Raw genomic sequence first — 26,469 nt, forward strand, 5'->3', positions numbered from 1 at the left:
AAGCTTTGAAGATATTTTCTTTTTATTTCAAAAGATGAAAATAACTCAAACTTTGAGCCTTATGATCAAACTATATTTGAACCAAATGCTTAGAACATGAGCCAGGCCACCATTTGGGCAGTAAGCTTCACATGGAAAAGTGGATGTTAGAGAACAATACCCACAACATGGCTTAAAGTTATAACACACCCACGAATAGATTCATACTTGGTTGTCTAATTTGCATGCATGAGTACAGCACATTTTCCATGCCACTAGTACATATATGCCTTTTTAAAGTCAGTGCAGGATCCATATTTTAAAATTCTGCCCTCTTACATTTTACTATAGTTCTTATTAGAGAGCCTTCAAGTGACAGTTATTTTTTTGGTCACCCTTACATTCTTAATATCGTTTCTAGATAATAATTATGCCAATCAGGATTTGCAGCATTACATAAGAGTCTGCTAGTTAGTCATTTTAATGTCACTTAGCTGGACATGAGTGAACCTGACTAAACATATTTTTTGGTGCCTAGAATTTAAAATTGATAATCTTTAGCGTGGCTGCTTAGACAAAACTCACAAAACAAAAAAAAAGGATAGTATCCCAAAAAGAGTTGGTCTTTCCAGCTTTCCAAAGTGAGTGCTTCTCCACCCTGGTTCTCTGCACCAAAAACTGGCAGCCTTACCAATTTTCTCACTGATGCTGAATTGTGTGGAAACTCGAATAGCATTCAGCACTGAATGGGAAAATGGCTGGGGCTGAAAAGGGACCAAAAGTAATTGTAATAGGGAATGAAGATGGGAATGGAAAACAAGTTCTCAGAGCATCTCTGTTAACAAGCATGTAGAGTCTTTATTACTAAAATATGCAGAATCCCTGTGGGAATTGCTTATTTGCCCTTAACTCTTTCCTTGTCAGTCTTTCTCTAGCTGCTTGAACTGCCTTGGTGAGGGGGGGAGAAGTTGAGCCATCCAGGAACCACTCAACAGCTGGTTTCAAGAGCTGCATTCTTCGCAGTGACAGGAGAGGATGTACCGGTAGGTCGCTGTGAGTCGCATGCCTCCTGAGCAGCGCAGCCGCAATGCCTTCAGTTTGGAGGTCTGGGGCCGGCAGCAGTAACAGGAGGAGCGGAAGGGCTGCTTGAGGATACTGCTGAATGACACCATGGGCTCAGAGCGTGACGCCTGACTGCAGTGCCCCTCACACTTGGCCAGGAGCACCATCTGGGGAAAGAAGAGAAGTGGTTACCTTGCAGCCACGCTCCAACCACACTATACTTGAAAAGATCCTAACATTTCCTGTCAAGTCCTGCTGGATCAGACCAGTGACTTGGAGCCCTCAGTGTACTGAGCATCACCTGACAAGCTGATTTTAAAAACCTCAAGCCCCATCTTAAGACAAATTGAAGTTAAAAATCCTCTCATGTGAGTTCAGAAGCACTAAATGATGTCCAACAGTGTGACAAATAAAAAGCAAAGAAGAAATTTTCCTCTGAGAGGTGGCATTCTACCACTGGCTTAATGCCAGTTAGAACAATCTCAAAATGCAGGAAATCAGTCCAAGTTGAAATCAGGGTGTAAGCAACGACATAGAGAAAAAAAATCTCAAAGAATAAAATAAAGTGTGCAATAAAAATACAAATATAAAAATACTTTTAAATGTGCTATGTGAAAGGAATTTCTAAGGAAACTAGGTTTCTTTACTTTTGGAATTGTTGTTTTTGGTCACACCCAGCAGTGCTTAGGACTTACTCCTGGCTCTGCACTCAGGGATGACTCCTGCCAGGGTTTGGGAACCATATGTGGCGCCAGGGATCAAAAGGATTATAGCTTCTGGAGAAGAAAAAGAGGAAAATATGAATGATGCACAGGAAGAAATATTCTGGGACCTACAAGTTAAGACAAGCAAAAGAAATAAAAATACATTTAGCAAAAGAAACTGCATTTGGGGCACTTCTGGGTTAATATATTAAAGGAGTATCATATTGGTGCAATTGATCCTCAAAGTTATTTAGGATCAAATATTATTATGTACTCATTTCTACCAGCTACATATCTAAAAGTAGTTGTGGGTGATAATAAAGCTTGATCTGAATTTTTTATTGTGGTTTTTAATGTGGCTTATGTAAACAGATTCCTTTACGAATTCTATGCAAACTACCAAGCCATCTCCAGAACAGTAGCTATAAACACACACATAGAGTTAAATATTTGGCATATAGCTTAAGGAGATGAGTCAGAAATTCATTTATGCATCCTACACATAAATTATGGAATTCTCAGAGCAGCAGTCATAGATGGGATAGAGGAGTAACTTGATGGAACACAGGGACAGGAAGGGAACTGGGATAATTAGTTCATGTTTCTGTGAGAGGGTCTTGCTTTGGAAATTACATATCATGCAATGGAAAAACAAGTTTCCCTATTTTCCAGAATCAGCAGCAAGAACATTAAAAAAAACAGAACCATTCAACAATAGATTAAAGGACATATGTATGCACAATATCATGTGACATTTACTTTATGATATTTTATAAAAATCTCACCAACTATTATCTCTCTAACATGAGCATATAGGAGAGAATTAAATCCCCAGGGATTTAAAGGAGGAAATGGCTTGCCTATCTTTCCAAAGGAGAGAGAAAATGGCTCCTGTAATTATAGATCATTAACATCATTATCTGCAATGATGCTGGGATGAGTCCAACAATCTCTTAGCAACCACCAAAGAATATGGGAACTACAAAACAACCAACAGGGCTTGGTGAATGTAAGTTGGAGTAGTCCAATGAATTTCTTTTCACGGAACGAGAAAATGACAGCCATGAGCTGTTTCGGTTTTATTAAAGCTTAGACTCTGTCCTGTATGCTCTTCACATTGATAGGCAAAACAAAAGTGAATTGAAATAAGTTTTGGGAGATATTACCTTAGGTAGGAATACATACGTCATTCAACAGTGCCCATATCTATCTAATAAGAGTCCAAATCATCCTCAGTACCTTCTCTCCACTAAAATCAGTAAATGGAAAATGCTCCTTAACAACACACCTTGAAGTAGTGTTAAGGTAAACTCCTTTGTATCTAATGTGAATTATCAGATAGGGAGAATGGGCAGTCATTCGAAATGTCACTCCAAAAATGGAGTCTTTAGAGATCCAACTTCAATCTGGGTGTCTGTTGTAAAAAATGAGGTGGGATGTTTTATACCCAAATAATACACATATGGGTTAATTATATACCTGGGAGGATCAGAGAATTAGCACAATCCGTAAAGTGATCAACTCAGTTATGTAGGAAAATTTGTAAAAAAAAATTCTATAAAGATTTCACTTAGTTTTCAGGATCTCAAGCTCCACCTTCAGTTCATTCAACCGAGAGTGTGGAAAGGTCAGACTTCACCAAAACAATGTTAATGAAAAATGAACTAGTCCCTGATGTTCCATTTGCTCTCAACGGAACAAACATCTCCAAATGCAGCATCTACGTGTACCTGGGTTGAGAAATCAACATGAGAAACGACTTGGGCCAGAACTGTGCAGGAGGAAGAGAGCAGCATGGAACGTGTTCAAGAACGTCGAAGAAGTGGTTAAAAAGATGAAGAACCTCCGGCTCCGGGCACATCTTTTCCACTCCGTCGTTCTTCCTGCACTAATATATGCCTCGGAGACGTGGGCTTTATGAAAACAGGGTGAGAACGCTATTTGGGTATCCCAAAAAGGAATTGAAAGAGCTATGCTTGGAGTATCACATTTCACTCAAGTGAGAGAAGGAATCCGGAGTTCCGACCTCCGTCGACGATCATGAATCAGGGACACTGTCTTGTTTGCCAAGGCATTAAAAATCAGATGGACTGGATGAGTAACGCGATTTAGAGACGACTGCTGGACTAGAGCTGTTAACGACTGGATTCCACGGGATGTCAAAAGACCTCGTGGCTGCCCACCTACAAGATGGTCAGACTTCTTCATCAAAACCCTGAACAAATGGTTTGAGGCTTTTCATGTTCCTGGAGTGAGCAGATACAATTGGGCTATACTAGCACACAACAGGGATGAATGGAGATGTTACTGGTGCCACTAGAGCAAATCGAAGATCAACGGGATGACAAGTGCCAAGTGACAAGCTCCACCTTCAGTTCATTCTGAAAAACAGCCCATTCAGCACAGAAGAAATTTGGGCCACTTTTAACTGGCCCCTCGTCCTCAGTAACTGGATTTTCTGAGCTAGGAGATCTCACAGATGTAAACAAACACCTTCAATGGCTATATCCAGCTTTCAAAATAAAATCCAAAATCCCGAAATTTGAGTGAGATGTTGAGTCCCCTTGACCTCGGTTTCACATATCTTTTCAGTCTTCCTCAAAACTATCCTCATTGTCATCACCCACTCCCTGCTTCAGTCAAGCTTAATTATTTTAGGACTACCCACTGAACTGTTCTGACTTTCTCTACTCAAGTATTTTAGAAATGTCCTTTTACCTAGCTCTGCTTAATGAAATCCCAACAACTATCCTCCATTTAAAATTCGAATGCCCTCTTTTTTGAAGAAAAAAACTTTGAAACAATTTTGTGGCCCATTTCTCATCACACATATACAAATTCATTGTCTGGGAGATTCACGGTATACAAATACAGTTTCTATCTCAAAACAATAAGAAATACCAAAATCTAGCTTGTGTGTGTGGAGACAGGGTGGGGATGGATTAATAAGAGCTTCGGAAAACAAGACTCATAAATGTATGCTTTAAGGAAGGGACATAAATGTGCTAGATATCTGTCAATGTGTTAATTTTGGTTGAGTAGTTCTGGGATGGCATCAGAGATTCTGCATTTTTCAAAAATTAACTTTTCTTTTATACTGCTAGACTAAAGCACACATTTTGAGTAATAGGCTCTGGATCTGTAGACGTGAGAGGTTCTGATCTAGATGGAGCACTAGGTAGCAATCATTTAACTAATAATAACAATGGCAACTAAAATTCATTGAACACCTGCAACATTTAATCTAATATCATCTCCAAAACCATCTTGCAAGAAAGGCTTTATTATTATCTGCTCTGTGAAGATGAACAAACTGAGACTTTAGAGAGTTTAAACAACTTGCTCAAAATCACGTAGTTGGTAAAGGCAGAAATAAAATGGAACTCAGATATGTCTTAAACCAAACCCCTGATCTAAACAACTATAAAATCTTGCATCCAGGGGCTGGAGCAATAGCACAGCGGGTAGGGCGTTTGCCTTGAACGCGGCCGACCCTGGTTCTATTCCCAGCATCCCATATGGTCCCCTGAGCACCGCCAGAAGTAATTCCCGAGTGCAGAGCCAGGAGTAACCCCTGTGCATCTCCAGGTGTGACCCAAAAAGCAAAAAATAATAATAATCTTCCATCCAGATAGAGGTTTTCTTGGGACATGAATCAACTCGTACCAGGCTCTATTCCTGTTTGACCTCTTCTAGGATTCCTAATTACATTCTAATCATAGACATTCACATATGGCCGTTATGTTGTGGCATCTAGAAACATATCATCACCACTTCTATCCAAGTTGCTACACAGCAAAATCTTCTAATACTTACGACATGTCTAATATTTCTTCCACTATCAAAATCCCTGCCCAATACCTCCCTTATTTGATTTAAGTACCACAACCTTTTTCAGTTCAATGAGATTTTGACATCTTCAAACACCTTCACCTGCAGAAACACATAGACCCACAGTTTCTGGTTGATGGCCATGCCTCAAGGCTAGGTGATATGTCTGCTCTGTTTGATATCGTAGTATTTTGCACTTAACTGTTCTTTGTAGACAGCATGTACACCATTACATTATCAAATTAAAAGATTTACTTCCTTTGACAGGGAACACACCATTAGAGGAGTGAGTTCAATGGTTGATTATTGCGCATATGTCTTTATACGGACTTCTCATAATTCAGGTAGGAGACAGATACATACTATACATTTTTCATCCAATTAAATTTTTTCTATCAGAGGTTACCAACAATTGTTCTGAGGTTAAGAAACTACTAAATTCCTCAAGTTCCTTCTCTCTTAACTCCCAGCCTTGGAATCACTTGTCTCCAAGCCAATTTCTTCTAATATGAAAAGTGCTTCTAGGTTCCATTTTTGCTCAGTGATTAATTCTTTTGTATTTTAGTCTGATTTCCACATGTTAATTATAATAATAGCAATAATAATAACTAAAATATGATGATATGTAACTTTGGTTGAACATTTGCAAGTCCCAGGCACTGTACTAGATCATTCATTTGCAACTTGATTTTTAACACCTACTTCAAAAGGTAAATTTTCCCCATTTTACAAACCAAGAAATAAAATTTATATTAGCAGCCAGAAGTCATATAGCCATACATTGGAAGGAATAGCGTTCTGAGCTGAGATGATCTGATTTCTGAGTCCTCTCTCCTAACTATGTTATGGCCATAATACGAGGCCATAACAGCTCATTAAGCTGTCATGTTGGTCATGGGCCAGTTTAGGCTGCACTGGGAGGATTGTTGCCAGCTGGGATTTCTGGGTCCAGACCAAGGATTGCACCCTAAGACCTCCAGCCCCTGCTCTCTGTGATGACCTACCATAGTTCTTAGACAGTTATGTCTTTTACTGCAATCCATAACTTTCTTCTGAGTGAAAGCCTAAACACAGATGGTTTTCATCACCCCTTGTTGAAAGACTATCACAATCAGTTTTCTCTCCTCTCATGTGGAGCTCCCATGAATTCTTGGTTCAGGCCATGACTGACTAGACGTCTTCTTCAGTACAAGATTAAAGAACTAGTTCTCACATTCAAGAAGAGTTTAGCAGTGAACACTGGGCACACCTTATTCAATGAAATCTCTTGAAGAATCAAAACCTTTGCTCTGAGAAGTCATTCAACCTCCAAAGGGTCTGTATTAGACTAAAGGCATGAAAAAAACTGTGAGTAAGGTGATGAAAAAACCTGTGAACAGGGAGATGAAGCAGTCACCAGGCATGGGGCAGTTTTGACAGGAAGTGTGGGAACTCAGGTCACTCCCATTAGAATCTAGTTCCTCCACTCTGGTTCCAACGCACGATTCTTTGCACATGGAACATTTACCTTCCATTATCGTCTATTTACTTGTGAACATTTTCATAAAAACTTACTCTTAGTTTTTATACTTTTATTTTTCTAGTACCTTTCATGCTGCCTAGACATAGCAAGTACTCAGTATATATTTATTTCATTTTTATTGGAGCGATAGCACAGTGGATAGGGCGTTTGCCTTGCACATGGCCGATCCGGGTTCGATTCCTCTGTCCCTCTTGGAGAGCCTGGCAAGCTACTGAGAGTATCCTGCCCACACGGCAGAGCCTGGCAAGCTACCCGTGGCATATTCAATATGCCAAAAACAGTAACAACAAGTCTCACAATGGAGACGTTACTGGTGCCCACTCGAGCAAATCAATGAACAACAGGATGGCAGTGCTACAGTGCTTTAAAAATTGTTTGCTTCTGTGCAGATAACTGTGTTGTTAGCTCAATAGTTTGCTCCCCTCCTTTCTCCTATGATGTTATGAATTATGTGGATAGTAGTAAGAGATTACCTGAGATGTGTACCATGCTCTCCAAATCCAAAGGTTCGGCTCTTGGCATATAAGACATCCTTTCCTCAGGAAATTCTCCCAGATTGTTTTTCTCCTAACCCCCATTTATCCTTTGTTGTTGTTTCTGTCACCCTTCAAAGTTCAGTCAACCTATATCCTGGTTTCACATCCTTGGCCTTGGGCCACTATCTTCACTAATTCAGACTTAACAGGTTCAGACTATCATTCCCAAACCCCATGCCTATCCAGAAACTAAAGATCCTATCCAGTTTCTCTCTCCAATCTACATAGGAATGGAGGTCACAAAGCAGCATCTGTTTCTCTTTCACTATTGTCCCCCCTACATAGAAAATGTACATTTGCACTTTCTACCACAAATTGGCTGCCTTCAGACCTAGGCTAGGCTTGTGTTTAATAAAAGTCATAAGAGGGGGCCGGAGCGATAGCACAGCGGGGAGGGCGTTTGCCTTGCACGCGGCCGACCCGGGTTCGATCCCCGGCATCCCATATGGTCCCCTAAGCACCGCCAGGAGTAATTCCTGAGTGCAAAGCCAGGAGTAACGCCTGAGCATCGCTGGGTGTGACCCGAAAAGCAAAAAAAAAAAAAAAAAAAAAAAAAAAGTCATAAGAGATTTATCGAGAACTCAGTAGAGAAGAAAACAGAAATATGATCTAAACACCTCTCCAGTTTTTAACTTCATCAGGATTGTAATGCATTAATTTCTATTATATGCCTACAATGTGCAGGATGTTTTACAAATATTGCTACCCATATTCATGACAAAACCATTAGGTAGATAGCATTAGGACCATTTTACCTGAGGTGCAAAGAATCACTACTCCCCCCCCCCCACAAGCCACCATTTGGTAAGCTTTGGTGGTGGAATATGAAACCACTTCAAAGCCTGGGATGCCTTATATACCTTATATACCTTAAAAATTTTCCAGAGGCTGGAGTGATAGTACAGTAAGTAAGGCGTTTGCCTTGCAGGCAGGTGACCTAGGCTCGATTCTGAGCATACCATATGATCCTCCGAGCACCACCAGAAGTAATTCCTGAGTGCATGAGCCAGGAGTAACCCCTGTGTATTACAGGAGTAACATCACCAGGTGTGACCCAAAAAGCAAAAAAAAAAAAAAAATTTCCAGAGAACTCTACTCAAAATGGATAATTTCCCTGCTTGTTAAATAGCCTTTACTTATTCAAAATTTCAGGGAACATAAATAAAAAAACATGAAATTACCAGTTCCAGGATTTCTTGTACCCAATTTTAGGAGATGTCTCCTAAAATTTTGGGGAGGTGTCCTAGTCTGTGACTGCACTGATTCTTTGGTGGATCTCTGTGACCCATGTATTCTGCCTTACTCCATCTCAATCATTCTGAATTACGAATAAATGGAAGATAGGACCCTAGAGCTGGCTAATTGTAAATTGAATTTTTGGGGAAACAACATCTCACAGAAGGCCCCTAGAAAGCGTTCACTGTGTCCTTTCTTTACTTTTAAGAAAATCTGCTGAGTATCAATCATTGTTTCCAGCAGAATATAAATTGCACCTGGACTATTTTACTTAGTTCCTATGGTCTACTTGCTTTCCTCTAATATGAAGATTCAAATAGAAGCAGAATGCTTATTGGAAGCACACATTGCCACTTCAGAGCTAAATGACATAAATCAAACTGCTTGATATTTCTTTCAGTCATTAGGTTGCCTTACTGGGGAAAAATGACATTTTAATGCCTTGCATCACAAATTTATTGACAGTGATTAAATTGTATAGTTTAAGATGCTGCCATATTAGTTATACAGCCCTCTTTCCCTTCATCTTCCTTCCCAAGGTTAGATACTAGGAAAAGTTAACTCTTGAAGCAGTGAAAAATAACAGGCGAATAGCAGTCATGTGTCTACTAAATAATAAGCACTTGGCATCCTGTGCAGGAACAAAATTTGTGCAGAGTGGAAAAAAACTATTCTACTCTTTGTAAAACTCCAAATAGCTGTTTTCTAGATGCAGGCTAAATGTTTTATTCCAAGTCTGTAAAGGCAACCAATTCGGTTAAAAGAGAAAACCAGCTTAAATCTGTGAGAGTTAAGAACTACTGAACATTTCAAAATGAAAGGCACTTTTGTTCCTGGGTACTGAGAAAATATAATCCAGAAAATGTCTCAGTAGCTGAGATACTGCCAGGCATATTTCATGGCCAAGAAAGCAAGGTTTATAATTATAAACATCATTTACATAAAAAATTGGCTGACCGTGGGATATTTGGGGGTATTTGGAAACAGACTGTTACCATGAAATTATGAACATTTCTCCTAATATCACAATTTTGAAGATGTTATATACTGTGTAATTTTGGAAGAAGTGAACAAAGGTAATCTGTTTCTTAGACTCACGATAAGCACTGTAAATCTGTTAGGTTTGAGTTGATGACGTCTCTTATTTGGCCGTCCCTAGACTAATGAACGTGATAATTGCTAAGGCGCTTTCTCTTCCATCATTCCATCAAATATTTCCATATCATTTACTAGGTTTTAGAGACATTCTAATTTCTCTGTTCCTTCCTCTCACCACACTGACACAATCTTTGAAATAATTTTTAATTACTTTGTTAAAAGAATAATGATTATGCTCTAATTGGAGGCATACTGTGGTAACATAATACTCATAAAACATAAACATTTATAGTATCGTAAGGTAGTGTTAGCTCAATAAAATGTTTTAAATTAAAAGAATGAAGTGTTAGGAGTATGGAGAACAACTTAATAGAGCAAAAAATTGCCCATGAAATAAGAAACATTAAATACTAATGCAATCTGCTTTGGTAGGGAGAGGGTAAAGAAGTTAGTAATTGCTCAAATCAACCTCATTCGGGCCTATAATTTTTGAGTAATCACAGTTGTAAAAACACTTCTCATCTTTTTAAAAATTATTTTCATTTTTTTCCTTGTGAAGGGAGTGCAATCTTGCAAAAATTTGAGTTTATCTATTTACTCCTTTTTTAGTTCTACAAATACAAATAAGAGCCAAAAAGTTGTTCTTAAGTGGAAAGTCCCTATTTTTCCCACGGTCCTAGATTTTATTAATATAATGGTTGAAGAGATTTAACTCAAGTTATGATTCCCCTATGTTAAAATAAACCATCATCTTTGAGCTATAAACAGATAAGTTATGGAAATTTTAAAGGCAGACCGTAGTAGTACTGTTTCTAAATGTAGGGTGGAGATATTGACTTATATGGTCTAAATTATAGCAGTTAAGACTCAGAAGCTTTTTAATTATTCTAGTCATTCAATAAAGTATTTGCCATAATATAATCTTAAACACTTTTAGTTTCAGGACTAAAAGTGAAAAAACCTCTAAATTTGTCGTAAACAAAATCTTATTTGCCAAATGTGGTTAAATACATATCATATGACTGCTTAGGGGCAGTGACAATCATAAAACAACTCTCATTAGAAATGTGTTCTTGACTCGTGTGTGACTCCCTTCTGGGTGGTCCATTGGTTGACAACTCTTGGCGGCCTTTGAAACATGGTACTCCTTTGTACACCTTACCTCAAAACTGAGTGTTTTGTTCTCATGATTTGCTTGTGCAAGAAAGTTACAGAGTATCCCAAATAGAAAATATATGGGTCAGCAATGTAAAAATGATCAACAATCAGATTGCTATTTGCCTTTTGAAACCATTTTAACATAAACATGGTATATGGAGAAAAGCTTGGGTTATAAGTCCAGAGACCAACTATTTTGCCGGTTCCCTTCAATGAGTACATTTATTTATCAATTATATTTCTGACATTCTCTTCCTCTTTATTGTTGCAGAATAGGAGTCATAATAATTGGTACACTATTTTTCTTTCATGAAAAAAATTACACTATCACTCAACAATTTCCTAGCCAGGGACAAAGCACAGCCATCTTGTGCTTTAGTAACAGTTTTATTGTGAGAACACTGCAGCCTTTCTTATTGACTTTGAGCATCCTAAGAGAGAGAACTTGGCTAAGTATACACATGGTTAATAAGTCTTACTGACAAAAAGTGCAAAGCAGGGCCAGGGACATAGCTCATTCGCAGAGCACTTGGCTTGCAGGTGTGAGGCCCTGAGTTTGATCCTTAACACCTGAAAAAAAAAATCCCCAGCACCGTATTTTTAAAGGAACAGGGGACAAAGCATGGTGTGAAATCCTAAAAGCGTGATTCCCCCACAAATTTTCTATCTTGTAACCAACCATAAACATCAAGTTTTGGTTATAGTCATAGTTCTCCATCCTATGAACAATATATATATATATTTATATTAAAAAATATAAAACATATATATGGCTTCTTTTCTGCTTATAGAAGTAATTTTTAACTTCACAGAAACTCTGTCTTACCTTTGAGCTACACTTGTACAACGGATGACTGATAGAATCAACATAATGGTGCCTCATGCAGCGTCGAGGGTCCGAGTCCAACATCAAGGAGCTATCTGTATCTCCCATTAGCGCCAGCAGGGAGAGCATAGAGAAGGATGCAGCTAGTACATGATTTCTCATTGTTGTAAGAAAAAAAGTTCTCAAGAAGAACAGTAGAGGGAGGCAGAGTACTAAAAATAGGAAAGGCTCCACCTCCTAGGATCCAGTTCCTTCCAAGGAAAGGGCAGGATCTGGCTGAAGCTTTCTGGCTGTCATTGTCCTTTGTATGCCGAAGTTTTTCTTATTCTTTACACTTGCAATCAATCATCACAGTATCTGCTACACAGCTGGAATGAAAACAGAAATTATTTTCTCCAGAAACATTTGCCCAGAGACAACAATGGAACCCAGGAGGTATTGAATAGAATTTTCCCATGTCATTGCTAGTGAAGAATTCTGGCTTTTAGAGTGTCACTAGCATAAATTGTCATCTGTTCTAGCCCACCACATCCCATAATTTATACTACATATTTGTAACCATTTGGAGGTGGACACAGTGGTTTAATGGAAGCATATGTTGACTTTAATTACTAGAATCTATGTTCCTAGGAGTAAGGATAGTATTGAACTCAGTATAAAAACTAAACATATGGTTCTGGGAACAACATAACTGCTTTGGGTGGTCTCATCCTTATCCCTGGCTTGTGGGGACAGGAGAGTCTCTTCAGTCTTTCAGTAAGCTTTAGTGTCAATGTCAGTTTTCTGGTTAAAGAGGAGATAGGTCAGTACTAATGAATACAGGCCATGCCTCAGGGGGAACCATATTTTCCATTTCCAAGTTCATATCCACCCACCCACTTAGTTTTCCATTTCTGCGTTATGGGCTCATCCTGTTTTTGTTAGTCCCATGCCACCCAGCCTCAGTGACAACCTGCATCTGAAATACACATTATATGCTAACTGGATTCCAGTGTGTTTAGGACTACACATATGTGTTTGCCAATGAAGTATACTTCTGTGAGCCTTTCCATGTGGTGTAATTTGAAAAAGTAAGTAGTAGTTGGAATGGAAACTTACCATTAAAATGGGATCATGCTATGTTTATACCCCTGAAATTTACTTTGTTCTTTTAAACATACCTTTTGGCCAAAGAGATGGGATCTACGGACCACCCTGAATCACCTCAGTCACTCTCCAGGCATGACCAACACGGATGCATTTTATCATACCAAAACACAGTACCAAAACTATTTTTGATTTTGAGTCAAATTAAGGGGACTAGACATGATATTAAATATAATGAAACATTCATTAAAGCTTCGGGAAACCTTTCAAAGTTATTTAAGATCAAAATTTGATTATTTAGTTCGCAATATAAATTTTTTTCCACTTCATACTACTAGACAATCTGAATAAACAGGTAAATATGTTTATAAGACATCCAACTTCATATCAGTCCATTCATTCCGCTTTAACAGCAAAAATGTTAAAGCAAAACTAATTGAGTCTAGTGCCCTCAGACACACTTAGCCTCAGAAAGCTTCATTGCATGTCTTTGGTAAGGGATCCTAAGGATCAAAGGGAATATGACATAGGGCTCTTTCAAAGTGGAACATTCTTCTCAATGGCAGAACCTCCAAGGATATGTTTCAGGAAGTTCAAGCCTATAAATTTTGCAGGAAAGTAAAAGTCAGTTATAAGAGGACACAGACTCTAGCACTGCCATAACTTAGCTAAGGAAGCTTGTACAGGTCATTTCAACTCTTCAAGCCTCCATTTCCTTATCTGTAGGCTATGAGAGTATGAAGAGATATTGAGTACAGTCCAATGTTGCTCTAAAATGCAACAATTTGCTAATTAAAGACACAGTTACCACCACTTACATATGCAAGGAATAGTCCTAAAATTGAGAACACAATATTTTCATTCAACTTTGTACTAATTTCCTATGATGGACATGGTAATGGCAGCATCCCAGTAAAATTGACCTAAAACCCCATCTTGGAAAAAAATTAAGAAGAGCTTATTTTTTAGTTACTTGTTCAGATGAATAGTCTCGATTTCCCTATGCAATTTCCATGAAACTCACCAAACGTTTCACTCAAAGAGTCAGAGATTTCTGAGCACTATATTCAGCAGCTGCATTATTACTGGCCTTTCCATGAATTTTCATATGAATAAACTATTTTAAGTGGTTTTACATTTCTTTGAAGTCTTAGTATCAGGATATGGATTTATTATATTTCTCCTTTTACCATTCCAATCTACAGATATATCCCCAAGGAGTCAATGGCAAATGTCTGATAGGAGAAATAGACATTTAAGTTCTGGCCCTTTTTACCCCATTTGCAGAAACTTCTCTTCAATGCTATGCCCCGGAGATATGGCTAAATGAGTAAAGTAAATGGGAAAAAATTGTATAGTTCAATAGCAGAAGCAAGCAATAGAATCCATAGCAAAACCTCACATATGTCTGTATGTGAATGTATTTGTAGCTCTGTGGAAAGGAAATATAAAGGATCCTTACAAAAGATGGACACCCTCACTCATTTGAGAGAAATGAAAATGAAACTACTTTGCTCAACCAGATTTACAAAGGTTTCAAAGTCTACTCATATACTTTTTTGATGAGACAGTATAATTGATAAAGTTCTATAGAGACCATTTGGCAATATCTATTAAAATTGCAAATGTCTGCAATTTAGAACCAGAAATTCCACTTCTGGGAATTATATTACAGGTGAAATCTCATAAGCATCTGGTTATTTACTTCAATGTTGGTTGTCATGGTGTAAAATTGGAAATATCACAGCAGCACAAAATATTCATCATTAAGGGTATTTTTTAAATATATAACTTTTTCTGCCAGGGGCCACTATACTACTATATAGAGGATGCAGAAACCCTATGTGCTGATTTTGTTAAAAAAACAAAGTGGTGAGGATATATGTTTGAGCCTTGCATGCATCAGTGCTGGGTTGAATCCCCAGTACCTAATATGGTCCCCTGAGCCCACAAGGAGTGATCCCTGAGCACAGAGCCAGGAGCAAGCCTGAGAACGGCTGGGCAAAATACAAAATATATATGTGTGTATATGTGTAGTATGAATTTGTCTTCTTTCATAGGAAACCTCTGGGAAGATACTCAAAAACTAATAGAATTAGTTTTGGGAGTTTGGTGACAGGTATAGAAGACTTTTATTGTATAATTGTAGGTTTGTATAGTTGTAGGTTTTTAATTTGTAGGTTTTTGAACTTGTGGATTTATCACCTATTACATTTTTGACATATTTAAACCTCTGCTTGTTAGAAGTAATAATTAAATTATAAATCAGTGACTTTTCATTTCAGTTTCTTTTTTTAAAAAATTATGGCAGGTCAAGTAATTCTTGTGCACTACTGCCACCTAGTGACAATGTCCTAAATTGCAAGCACAGTTAATCTTCCCCTTCACTGCTCCACAAAAGGTGAATTAATGGTTTGCCTGAAGTACTATGAATTTTATCCTGACAAACATTTATTAATGTCACTTAAAATTTAAATTTATTGTCTCATTTTCTTATTAAATATAATCAATTCTATCCAAATAAGTAATAAATTATAAAAGAATAACAGAGAAAATGTATCGGCACAAAAAAGAAATAGATATTTCATTTCAACATACTCACAAAGCATAATCATTTTTATCACTTTTCATATTAAACTATGAATAAGAATTTAAGCAACAATGTAAGTATATCACTGAACTCACCAAATCCTCAAACCAAAAATGAAAGATTTTTGCTACACAGCATTGTGAGCTTTTTCTGTCTAAAGTATTCAAACTGAATAAAACCATTATGTGGGAAAGAAATAAGTATAATTCTTAAGAAAAGAGTGGAAATGGGTGGATTTTTTTTTGCATTGGTTGGAGTACAGATTGCTGAGAATGTGCGGAGTTGTGTGTGTGTGTTCTTTTAAATAAAGTAAAGTCAAGAATGAAGGAAAGGTACATTACTCAATACCTTCATTTTATGGTAAACTGTTTTTAAGAGAGTCTATAGTTGTCTTAAAATTAAATTTATTATTTGCCTTCATTTTTAAAAGCCGTGTAACTTAAAACCAAGTGGTGACTCAAATAAATGAGAAAGCAACTCTCTTCCTGAACTCAATAGCACCAGAGCTGCTCTCTGCTTTGGTACTGTCTCTGAGACAGGAACTTGGCTGATGTACAGGGCCCACATTCTAATAGCACCAACATGGAACCCTTGCCAACAGAAGAGGTATGTAGGTCGGCGTGCCCGACTTTTGAGCTACCCTCCAAACAATACCAGTGGAAAAGAACAACTGGTGCCCAGATTTCTCCACCTGTCATCCTCAACGAGATAATATAGCAAAGCTTACAGTGGCCCAGGCCCCTGGGTGGGTGAGAGATGATGCTGTGTCCAAAAATCAACTCACTCTTGGGCTGACCTTCCACATGGCAGAGGGCAGAGAATGCTGGTTTCACACAAGTTAAGCCAGCTACAGACTAAGATAGGTAACATGTGCCAAAAATGCCTCTTTTCTTACTTTGCTTGCCAGGAAAGGGAGGGTGTTAGTATCTATGCTTCACTTCTGGGTTGAATTCAGTACTAAAATATGCAGGTATTGCTACCTGTGGATTTTTTTCTTCAAGTGTTGATTTAATATATAGTCTTTAATCATGTATTTCTCTCCTTCTGTTCTAGTTGGTAAGAGTCAAGGAACAGTAGAAATCATAGGTCTTTTCTATTTCAATTTCCTTGTCCAGTTCAATATATTTCCAAGCAAAAAAGTCTTGACATGCTGTTTTTCTGTGTAATATTTTGACACATTGATCAACTCCCTTAACAGGAAATTTGTGGAAACATGCATTGCCTCATTTCTAAGATTAGTTAAGCAAACAAAATATAATGACTTTGGAATGGCACCAGAGTAATAGAATCATTATATATTTCTCATAGTTTAAAATAATTATATTAGACATGAGTAAGGTAAAGATGCCACAACATAGCGCTTCTCTCAAAGGAATTTTTAAAAATCAAAGATTTAAGTATGTTTGAAAGATTTCCACTGGATAATACTCCACATACTAGGATAACTAAGCAAGAAATTCTGCGTATAATCTGCAGTTTGAAGTGTTAAATAGTCCCTCAAAGCATTCCAACTGGGTCTGTTCAACTAGATGCCTTGGAGAATAAGTCAGATGTCTCTTCTTGAGACACTTAATTTATAAACTGTAAATAGCATGTTGGATTTTATGAAGCATCCTTAGCACTCAGTGATTAGTATTGAATATTATTCCATTTTGACAGCATATGAGTAGCAGCCAAGAAGCCATGCCTGAACAGATCCAGAGGCAAGAATACTGATCTTGAACCCTTCCAGGTCTCCATCCTGCCACCCCCAAGTCATCTTCAAGGATGGGAAACCACAAGGTCAGTTGGAAGAAAGTAGCTCCTGCAACTAGTCATCTGGGAGTATCTAGAACAGTCATCGTAGAATACAGTTCAAGGTTTCCTGACTGTCTGTGCCTGGCACTGTCTCTCCCTATAGTTCCACTTTTGGAGATAAAACAACAGTCTTCCATATATCTGTGATAGAACTCTATGTTCTCCCAATCTCCATTACTGGCCAGTGTGGCTAAGCTCAGCAGCTATGGTGGTGCATAAAGAGATGGAAGAAACAAAAGAAGGAGAAATGTAGCTCAGACAAAGAAGAAAAATAAAAACACAGTGTTTAGTTAAATAGAAATGCAGGGAAAAATGAATAGACATAGACGCATTTCTAAGACCGGGCAGAATGTCAAGTGGCCGGACCTGTGTGTGTGTATCCTTTGTTTAAACTGTTTGGGAAAGGATAGTGTGGGACGAATTGACCTTGAGACTGACTGATACTTAAAATATTGATTTTCATAAAATCCAAAGGAAGCTTTCTTTATTATCCAAACTCACCCTTGACGACAGTTTTGATCTCTTCTTCGCCAAAACCCACTTCTAGCCTATGCTCAAAGTTTCCCATGTTCCTATATTTTGTATTTGTTAGAAATAATGGATAACTATACTAATTCATTCTGAGACCTAAAGAGCATCTACGGTGATCTGTGCTGGCAGAAAGAAGATTGATATGAGAAGTCTCCAGCTCTGAATGCTACCATCCCATAATAGGCTGTGTGGTTTTGATAAAGTCACTTGCTTGCTCTAAGACTCAGTTTCCTCATCTATAAAGTGAATGAATGGCCTAAAAGCTTCTATGGGTCTATTTATTTCTAACATTCTCTTTTCAGAGAGCAGCACCTACTTTGGGGCTATTTATTTACCACAGAAATCCCACAAGAGTTCCTTCCTCACTCAAGAAGTTAAAGAGTACAGTAAAGCAGTAAAGTCCAAACAAATTCTAATGTGGTACCTGAAACAACACCAATTGCTGAGTTAGAAGAATTTGCACTTATTAAGGCCATATTGGTGGTCTGAAATAAAAACAGCAATTAAGAACCAATAGGTTTAGTTGAATGCTTGCAGCATTCTAAATGTGTCTTGTAAATTAGTAATACATTGCTTATAATAGGAAGCAGTGTGTGAGGATATTGAACCAACCAATTCCCATTTCTCTTGAGGTGGTTTTGAAATTTGTTGTGTTTCTTTCCAGTTTCCACTAAATGGGGATGGGATAAAGACTAGCAATAGTTAGTAATGCTTGAATTAGATGTCTTTAATTTCATGGTGATGCTACAGTTCAAGTCCCAGCCTCCTTCTTCTTTCTTATTCCTAAACTGAGTCACAGATCCTCATGCCTTTGTGGGGATTTTTGTGTGGCAATCTAGTTCAGGATAGAAAAAGGTTTTTAAGAAGAGCTGTGTTCTCTTCAAATGTAGAATGAATAGAGTTTGAGTAGTCAAGAGAAAGGCACTATGCGTGGTAAAAATATCTGTGGATCTTCTGTGCCAGGAGAGATACATTCCTAAATCCCTGGGACAGGCTCACTGAGTATGGTTTTTGAATACTGTTCTGGTCTTCTGTGGGCTACTAGAGTGTCCATGAAAAGACTTATTCTCAATTCTTAATGGTTGACGTAACTGACTTTTAGAATACAAATCTTGCAAAATTTGAAAATGACCATGCCTGATTCCTCATGTGTCAAAAAAGCACTTTTTCTTGGAGGGATTGGATTATTTCTGTAAAACTAAGCCGACCCACTAAGGACTGTGGTGATTGTCTGTCAGAAAATGCTTAGGGGTGGCCTTTTCTGTAGGATCACAAATCAACAATGGCCCTAAACATGCAGTTCTCTTCCATCCTTTTATCAATACAGAATAAAAATAGAGAGGAAGTCACAGACAAAGCACAGACGACAGATTACTTTTGATGTTCAAAACCCACCACTGCCCTTTTTGTGATTTCAGAGAGCACAATTTCAAAAAGCAAAAATTTCTTTCATTTCACACATCCCTCCCAGGAAGGGAGGTTCATGTGAGGAATGAGACACTTTGCTGTTCATCTTGTCTAAGATCCTTTGGAATGAAATCAGGGTAGTTCTGGGGTAGTTCTGAGATACACCTTCCAGGGGGTAGAGTGCTTCCCAAACACATGAATTCATACTCTTCTCTGTAAAAAAGAAAAGGTGGAGAGGTGTTCAGGAGACATTGGTGCTGATAATTTGACACTGCTTCTGCCACAAGACTCCTGGCTTAGAAGAGCCTTAGGAGAAGAGAAGGGGCCAAAGTCAGCTCAAAGTATGGCTCTCTTTTACCCTGGAGCCAAATGAGCTTGCTGGTTTTTCTTCAAAGTGTCTAGTAAAGTGTTTCCAAATTGATTTGAATATTCTTACCCATACACACAAAAAGAAATGATAAAAAGTGATCTCACCTAACAATTGTAGAGCTCTTCATTAAAAATGAGATATAAACAATAGGAACAGATCAGTCTTCCATTATCCATTCAATTTACCTTTTTTTCCCCAATGATGGGATTTGAATTCTAAATTCAATCCTGCTCTAATCAAGAAAACTTGTGGACACAGACCTATAACAAGACAAAATCACATAAAAATGTTTCCACATATTGCTAATAGCTGAACTATTGGACTACTTGTTTTCTATTTCAATTTTGCTTTGCTTCAATCACACCACAAAACAGCTATGTCCTTTGATTGCCAATTCTCTTCTTAACAACTCTCTCTCCGACAGCCTTTGGATTTCAACCTCCAAAGAAAAAATTTAATTCTGAAAGGGAGTAATTTTCTATAATTTGGGGCAAATCACATCCTAAATTATCACCTGGCGTTCTAAAAAGAAATTGAACTTTGATTGGATTTCTTTGATTGTTCTTATCCCTGTGAGAAACATCTGCATCTATTTTTCACTTACAGTTCAGGATGGGAATATTTTTTCACTTTAGGAGGTGACCTTTTCTAATGTCAAATAAAGAAGGCAGCTTCAAAATTCAACCCCTCTTACTGAGTTGGAGTAGGTGAAATTAAAGAAAGCATCAATTTCTGGTTGGGCTAGTTGAAAATCTGCAGTGGCAAATTTTGAACAACAAAAATAATCATCCCTCCTTCTCTTTTGTTCCTTCTATGATCTTCTATTTTCCTATTTTTATTCCCTATCTTAATGGAAGTATAGAATGGAACTTCATGTTTCGGGCTATTGTTGGATTTTTAACACTGTAGAAGTACCACTCCTACACATTTTCTGTCAGTTCATCAACTTTCTTGAATGTATGAAGCTGCTGCCCTTTCCTTTTTAAATTATATTGCAATTGGTTGGATCACAGTTTAAAAGAAACTTTTGGGACTGGGCCAGGTTCTAGAAGAGAGACAAATGTATGAAAAAAACTTAGTTTTTATGAAAAAGAGAAAGAAAAATATATCTACCAGAAATCTCATAGAACCATAATTAAATGTACTACTAGTAGATGTTCCTGTTTCGATTTTGAGATGAGGGTAACACGTCCCCCAATTGTATTAGTTTCTTATTCTGAGCACTGGAGACATATTGCCAACTGAAGTCACCCATTCTTTGAATTTTCTGAGTCAGCACTCTTTCTAACAAGAAAGTAGTTGTTCAAGACTGTGAACCCCATTCAGGGAGTTACATTCTGACTATTGAAAATGAGTCGGGGGTGTGACTTTCAGCAATATATGTTCACGCATATATCTCAGAGTTCACGACTCTGAGACCCTCTGATGAACGGGGTAGAGAGCATGAATATTGCCAAGAAACATTGCCAAAGACACAAGGAAAAAAAGTGGTGCAGATGTGAGGGCAGCTGGCATCAGAAACAATGCCATTGGCACAGTCTTCCTCAAAAACTCAAATGTGTGGGTGTGTGAATTTGTAGCATGCAACCTGCACGGTCAAGCCACCACTCTCCCTTCCTTCTCCACCCCCACATGTGGGGTTTCGGAAGCGTTTACCATCCTTAGTTTTCTCCTGGAATCAAATATAGATGTCCTTCATGGCTGATCTGATGGGTGAGGAGTGGGTACTAGCAGCTGGAATGGTGCCACTGGCAGGGGCAGACAGGAAAATAGGAATGCTCTTAATGTCCTCCCAAAGAAAACCTTTGATGGACAAAAGAGTGCTTGTATTTTTACCCTCTCTCTTCATGCTGCCAGGCGTCTTTAAATAGATCCTCTAGCCTAGGGACTTGTATGGAATAATTCATATTAAATCTCAAGATGTGGCAAAAGAGAGAAGTTGGTTCTTTCTTCTCTTTCTTTCCTTTCTTTCTTTTTCCTTATTATCAAGCTAATAGGGGAAAACTCATTTTAATTCAGCTCTGTTAAATTTTTTCTTTTGGGTCTTTTAATGAACTTTAGCTAATTCGGAAAAGACTACCAAAGCCCCCAGGAAAAGAAAAGGAATAGGAAGCTGCATTGTAGATTGCTCCTTAATACCTTTTGGTCTCCAGGACATTAACAGCATCTTTTAAAGATGCTGCACAGAGGGGGTTACATGAGGCTTTTAAATGGGAATGTCTAATTGAGAAGTCCAGTTCCTTCCATTTACAAAGCAGAAAGCAATTTGTTGTTCTGCCATTAGGAGAAAAAATAAAAATGCCTTCCTACTCTCCCCCGTTCCATGAATTTTTTGTTTGCTTCAACTTGAGATTCATTTCTTCCCTCTCCCTTTCTCCACATGGGTTTCATAAAGACATTCAGGCCCATGAAAGTCAAATTAAAAGTCCGTTCTCTCCTCCTTTATGCTTGAGAAGGGAAGGATGTGGGAAGGATGGAGGAAAGGGGTGGGGCAGACTCCAAAGATCCAGGGAGCTTTGTTTCAAGTCACTTGTCTTTCTCCCTCTCTCCCGATACAGAATAGGCACATTTCTCTTAATGTAGGCTGAAGTGCAGTCAGGCGTTCCCATAACACTGCCCCCCGCCCAACCCTTAGCCTTTGCCGGAGATGTGCAGGTCACTGTGATGGTATGCTTGTCCCTGCCAACCCGGGTCACTGCAGCCCAGTTCTCGGCAGCCTAAAGGGCAGCTGAGCCATGAAGCTGCTGTTCTCTGTAAGTGGGTTCAGGCACAGGGCTCCAAAAGCCCCCCGAACTCAACAGCCCAGCAAAACTGCTGCCAAGAATGACATGCTGGGAATACTATGGAGATGGGGAAACTTCATGGGCTGTTCAGACAGAACAGGACCCGGGCTGCCCAAAACAGGCAGAGCAAAGAACAAGCTCACAATGGAAGGAGCTCAGGCGAAGGGAAAAGGGGCGGAGTGGGAGTGGTAGGGAGCAAAGAAAAGAAAAGCCACATGCCACCCAGGAAGACTCCAGGGAAGGCAGAGGAGGTGGTGGAGGAAGCACTTGCAGGAAACAAGTACCCAGACATGGCACTGCCAGTCTAGCTGGATTCTTTTCTGAATTAGATTATCTGAAAGAAAGAAGAGAAATATATAGCCTGCCAGCTGTTCAAAGGCTTACAACCTTGCTTTTATTGTCTGGGTAAGTTGGTGAGGTGGGGCATCAGAGAAATTCCAAACATACCATCCCAGAGAAATTTTAATATGTTCTACAGTGTCATACATGAAGAGGAAATGACAGCTGATCACAGCTAGGGCGAGCCATAGCAATCTGGGGCCTGGAGCTCCCCAACGCTCAGAGGTACCTACTTCCACCTTGGCTTGAGTGCTTCTCGGTGCTTCCACCTGCCTCCCCATCCTTTCCGCTCTCACTGGCACAGCTTGGGGGCCTGGACAAAGTAGTAGTAATTGGCTATTATGGGAAGAGTTGAGAATGGACTCAGAGGTCACTAGAAAATAAGCTAAAGGTCTTCTAGGGTGAGTCAGCCACCCCAGGGAGTCAGAGGCTTTTTAATCCATTTGCCACTGGATTATCTATTGGTAATGGCCAAGTGAAGGACCATGATGATGCGGTGTTCAGGATTTCTCCTCAATAACCTACCAATCTCAGAAAAATATGAGACATATGAGACTGGATTATTTGAAAACATTACTGTGTATGGCTTTCATGGAGACCTTGGTTTGAGGAACAGCTTCCTGCAAATTCTCTCCAGGGTCCTAATGACTTCAGGCCAGGTCCAAAAGTCATTAGTTTTGATCTGGGGGATGAAGCAAGTATACAGTGGGAGGTAGTGACTGTATTTTTCCTTGTGCACATTTCTAACTTAATGATTTATCAATGCAAGTGCACCTGATGTTACTTGCTGAATAAATGACTCATTCCTATCCCAGATAGAGACATCACATGCCCTTCCCAAAGTGCACTCAAAGGAGTAGAGAAAAGACAATTGCTTCCTTTCTAGGCTTCTACTCAGGTGGAAAAGATCAGATTGTTTTAGTTTGGGAGGATGAGTACCTAGGCTCCGGTGATAAAAATCTAAGAGGAACTCCTCAATCAAAAATTAAAGAAAATTTGTTTATCAGTGACAACCATTTTCAAGAAATCTAGATATCAGCAAATATTTTAAATGGTCTTTATAACAAAGAAGTCATTGACCAGTTTAGCCTTTGGCAAAGTTAATTTCAGTTTCAAAATCTAACCGGAGATAGAACAGAGAAAACTGTAAGGTATGGGACAGCATTTTGTTTACCTTGCACCCACCAGAACCAGCAAAATTCATGGGAAGAATAAGGGGATGAATAATCAAGCAATAAGAAAATAAGCAGTTGAATTGTGAATTTTTACAATATAGTGAAATTGGCAGTTGTCACTGGTGGTTATAATTCCAAGAAATTTGCCACATTTTTCAAGGGTCAAGGGAAATAAATGAATTGGAAATTGTTAAATGTATTGAAAAAAGGTGTCATTGTTACTGAATTAAAATTGAAAACTCCACAAGCATATTTCCATCTGTTGGTGTCAGCTGCTTGGTACACAATCAACCACAAGGCTTCAGCCACTTTTCCCTTTACCTGAACCCCATGCAGTTTTAAAAGATGATGCAAACCATTGCACTTTGAGTTCAGACACTCTCATCATGGTAATCTGAATATTAGCTTAAGAAAATTGTTTTGATTTAAGTAAATGGTTTTTAACAGAAGGTGTTTTGAATCACATTGTATTCTCTAGCAATTAAATTTTAATAGTTTTTCAGACTTTCTTAAATAATGAATATTCCAAAGTTATAAATTAACTTATTCAAAAGCCAGAGTTTTCAATCAACATTGTTCATTAGTCTAGTTATCGAAAAAAATCAGAAACTTTCACCCATAAACAACCATAAACCATACCCCTATTCCACAATGAAACTGGGCAAAAAAAACCCTAAAGTTTACTTTGCAGAATTAGAGAGAAGAAAATGGAGATGTTTGCATTTGTTCTAGCACAGTTGAGGAGCATTCTATAGTCCCTACTGTTCTTACTTGACACCCATAACAAACACTGCATTTTAGGTGTGTCTATGTTTTCAAGTGCACCTGTAATTAATATTATGTATTGAAACAACTTTGCTAGAACTGGCTCCTTGCAATTAAAGTATCCTAATATTAGAAATGAAAAGAGACATAATTGCAATATCCATATCTGTTATTAATAACAATCACCCAAAAAACTAGGATGTGGGACTACTTTCTTACACTTGAATTTCAGTAGAGAAAAATAACTTCCTTTCTTGCACTTGAATTTCAGTAGAGAAAAGAGTCGGTCTCTCGAATACAAGTTTATCTATGTTCCCCCATTATTACAATGAGCCTCAGTTACAGGTCGTTCTGAGTCATTAACATTCTGTACACAATCAAACTTCCCGTCCCCCAAGCAAGAGTTATGCCCAGGCCTCCTACAGTCTAATTGTTCATTCAAAGAGAGAATTTGTATTCAGGAGTTAGGAAGAACCCTCTGAATATTCCTCAGGTGTTTGTAGGAGTCAAGCTTAAAGATCCTGGTCCCTGTGCTGCTGAGAGCATCCTTTCCTGGTCACCACTTGGACATTGTAGCATCAGTTGTGCTGCACAGACAAGCTGACTACTAAAAATAACTTTGCAATAAGGCCAAGGCAAACAGCATGCATTTCCTTGGACTTTCTGCCCAATCAAAATAACATAGTAAACCCATCCTCCTCTTCCAAAGTGCTCCTGACCGCATTTATGGCAGCAAGTCCTTGCACAGTGGGAAGACGGGTGCAAAGGAACAGGATTTCTGCAAAGCATGGTACAGAAAGCTAGAAATAAATGTTGCCTATTGTTTGAAGTCATTCTAAACGCTCCGGCAGAGCCCTGGCAGGAGATCAGCAGCATACAGAAGCAGTAATAAAAGTAAACAGTGCACTTTTAAACTTGCAGGCTTGCCCGCGTTAATAGTGCCCCCATTGTCAGTGGGATGAGAGCGGTGAGGAAGATACTGGGGGCTGCAGGAATCCAGGCTCGCAAGTTGCTGCTTCTCAGTCTCCTCTCACAGGGTCAAATAGAATAATAATTACAAAGTTACATCTAACTGCGCAGAAAGTTCGAAAATAAAATCTCTGAAGTCAAACTAAAAGAGATTTCCCAGCCTCTCTGTGAGGTTCCTCTGCTCTGTCACCGACTTCAAAGACCCGTTCATTTTAAAAGGAAAAAAAAACCCACAATACTAGCATGCTACAGATTAATGCAAATTAAATTAATGCAAATTTAAGTGGTATTTAAAGGTTGTCTCTTTGTCTGAGAGGAGGATGAAATGCTCGGTTTGGAAAGAAGCAATTTCCTAGGCAAGCCGTCAGCGCTTGTTTTCCTGCTTACCTTGGGGGAAACGCAGGGCTCCTTTCTTCTCAGACTTTTCTGAGAGCTAGAAAGAGGTCCTGTTACTTCCAAATGCTTTTGTTCTTCTGTCCCTCTGTCACATGGCTTGCCTTTTATATTTGCAACACACAAAAGTTAGGACTGTTGTTTAAGCGACACAGGGAGAGAGAGAGAGGGAGAGGGAGAGAGAGAGAGGGAGAGAGAGAGAGAATGTCAAATGGAAAAGTGCCATTGCAGTCATATATCAATCAGGCGTGCGGCCGCAGCAGCGCACTAGCAAATGGGAATGCCATGGAAATGTGAGGCGCTCCTTATCAG

The 26,469-nt window shown here is 38.7% G+C and overlaps 1 protein-coding gene across 1 annotated transcript; it reads right to left on the minus strand.

Annotated features, from left to right (window-relative positions):
- Positions 1 to 26,469, minus strand: NDP (norrin cystine knot growth factor NDP). Its single transcript, XM_004612902.2, has 3 exons — positions 26,152 to 26,469; positions 11,953 to 12,320; positions 1 to 1,208 (listed from the first exon to the last, which is right to left on the minus strand). The coding sequence occupies exons 2-3, from the start codon at positions 12,112 to 12,114 to the stop codon at positions 981 to 983; spliced, it is 390 nt and encodes a 129-aa protein (XP_004612959.1). The 5' UTR covers positions 12,115 to 12,320; positions 26,152 to 26,469; the 3' UTR covers positions 1 to 980.

This window comes from Sorex araneus, chromosome X (assembly GCF_027595985.1).
Source record: "Sorex araneus isolate mSorAra2 chromosome X, mSorAra2.pri, whole genome shotgun sequence".
Classification (NCBI taxonomy): Eukaryota; Metazoa; Chordata; class Mammalia; order Eulipotyphla; family Soricidae; genus Sorex; species Sorex araneus.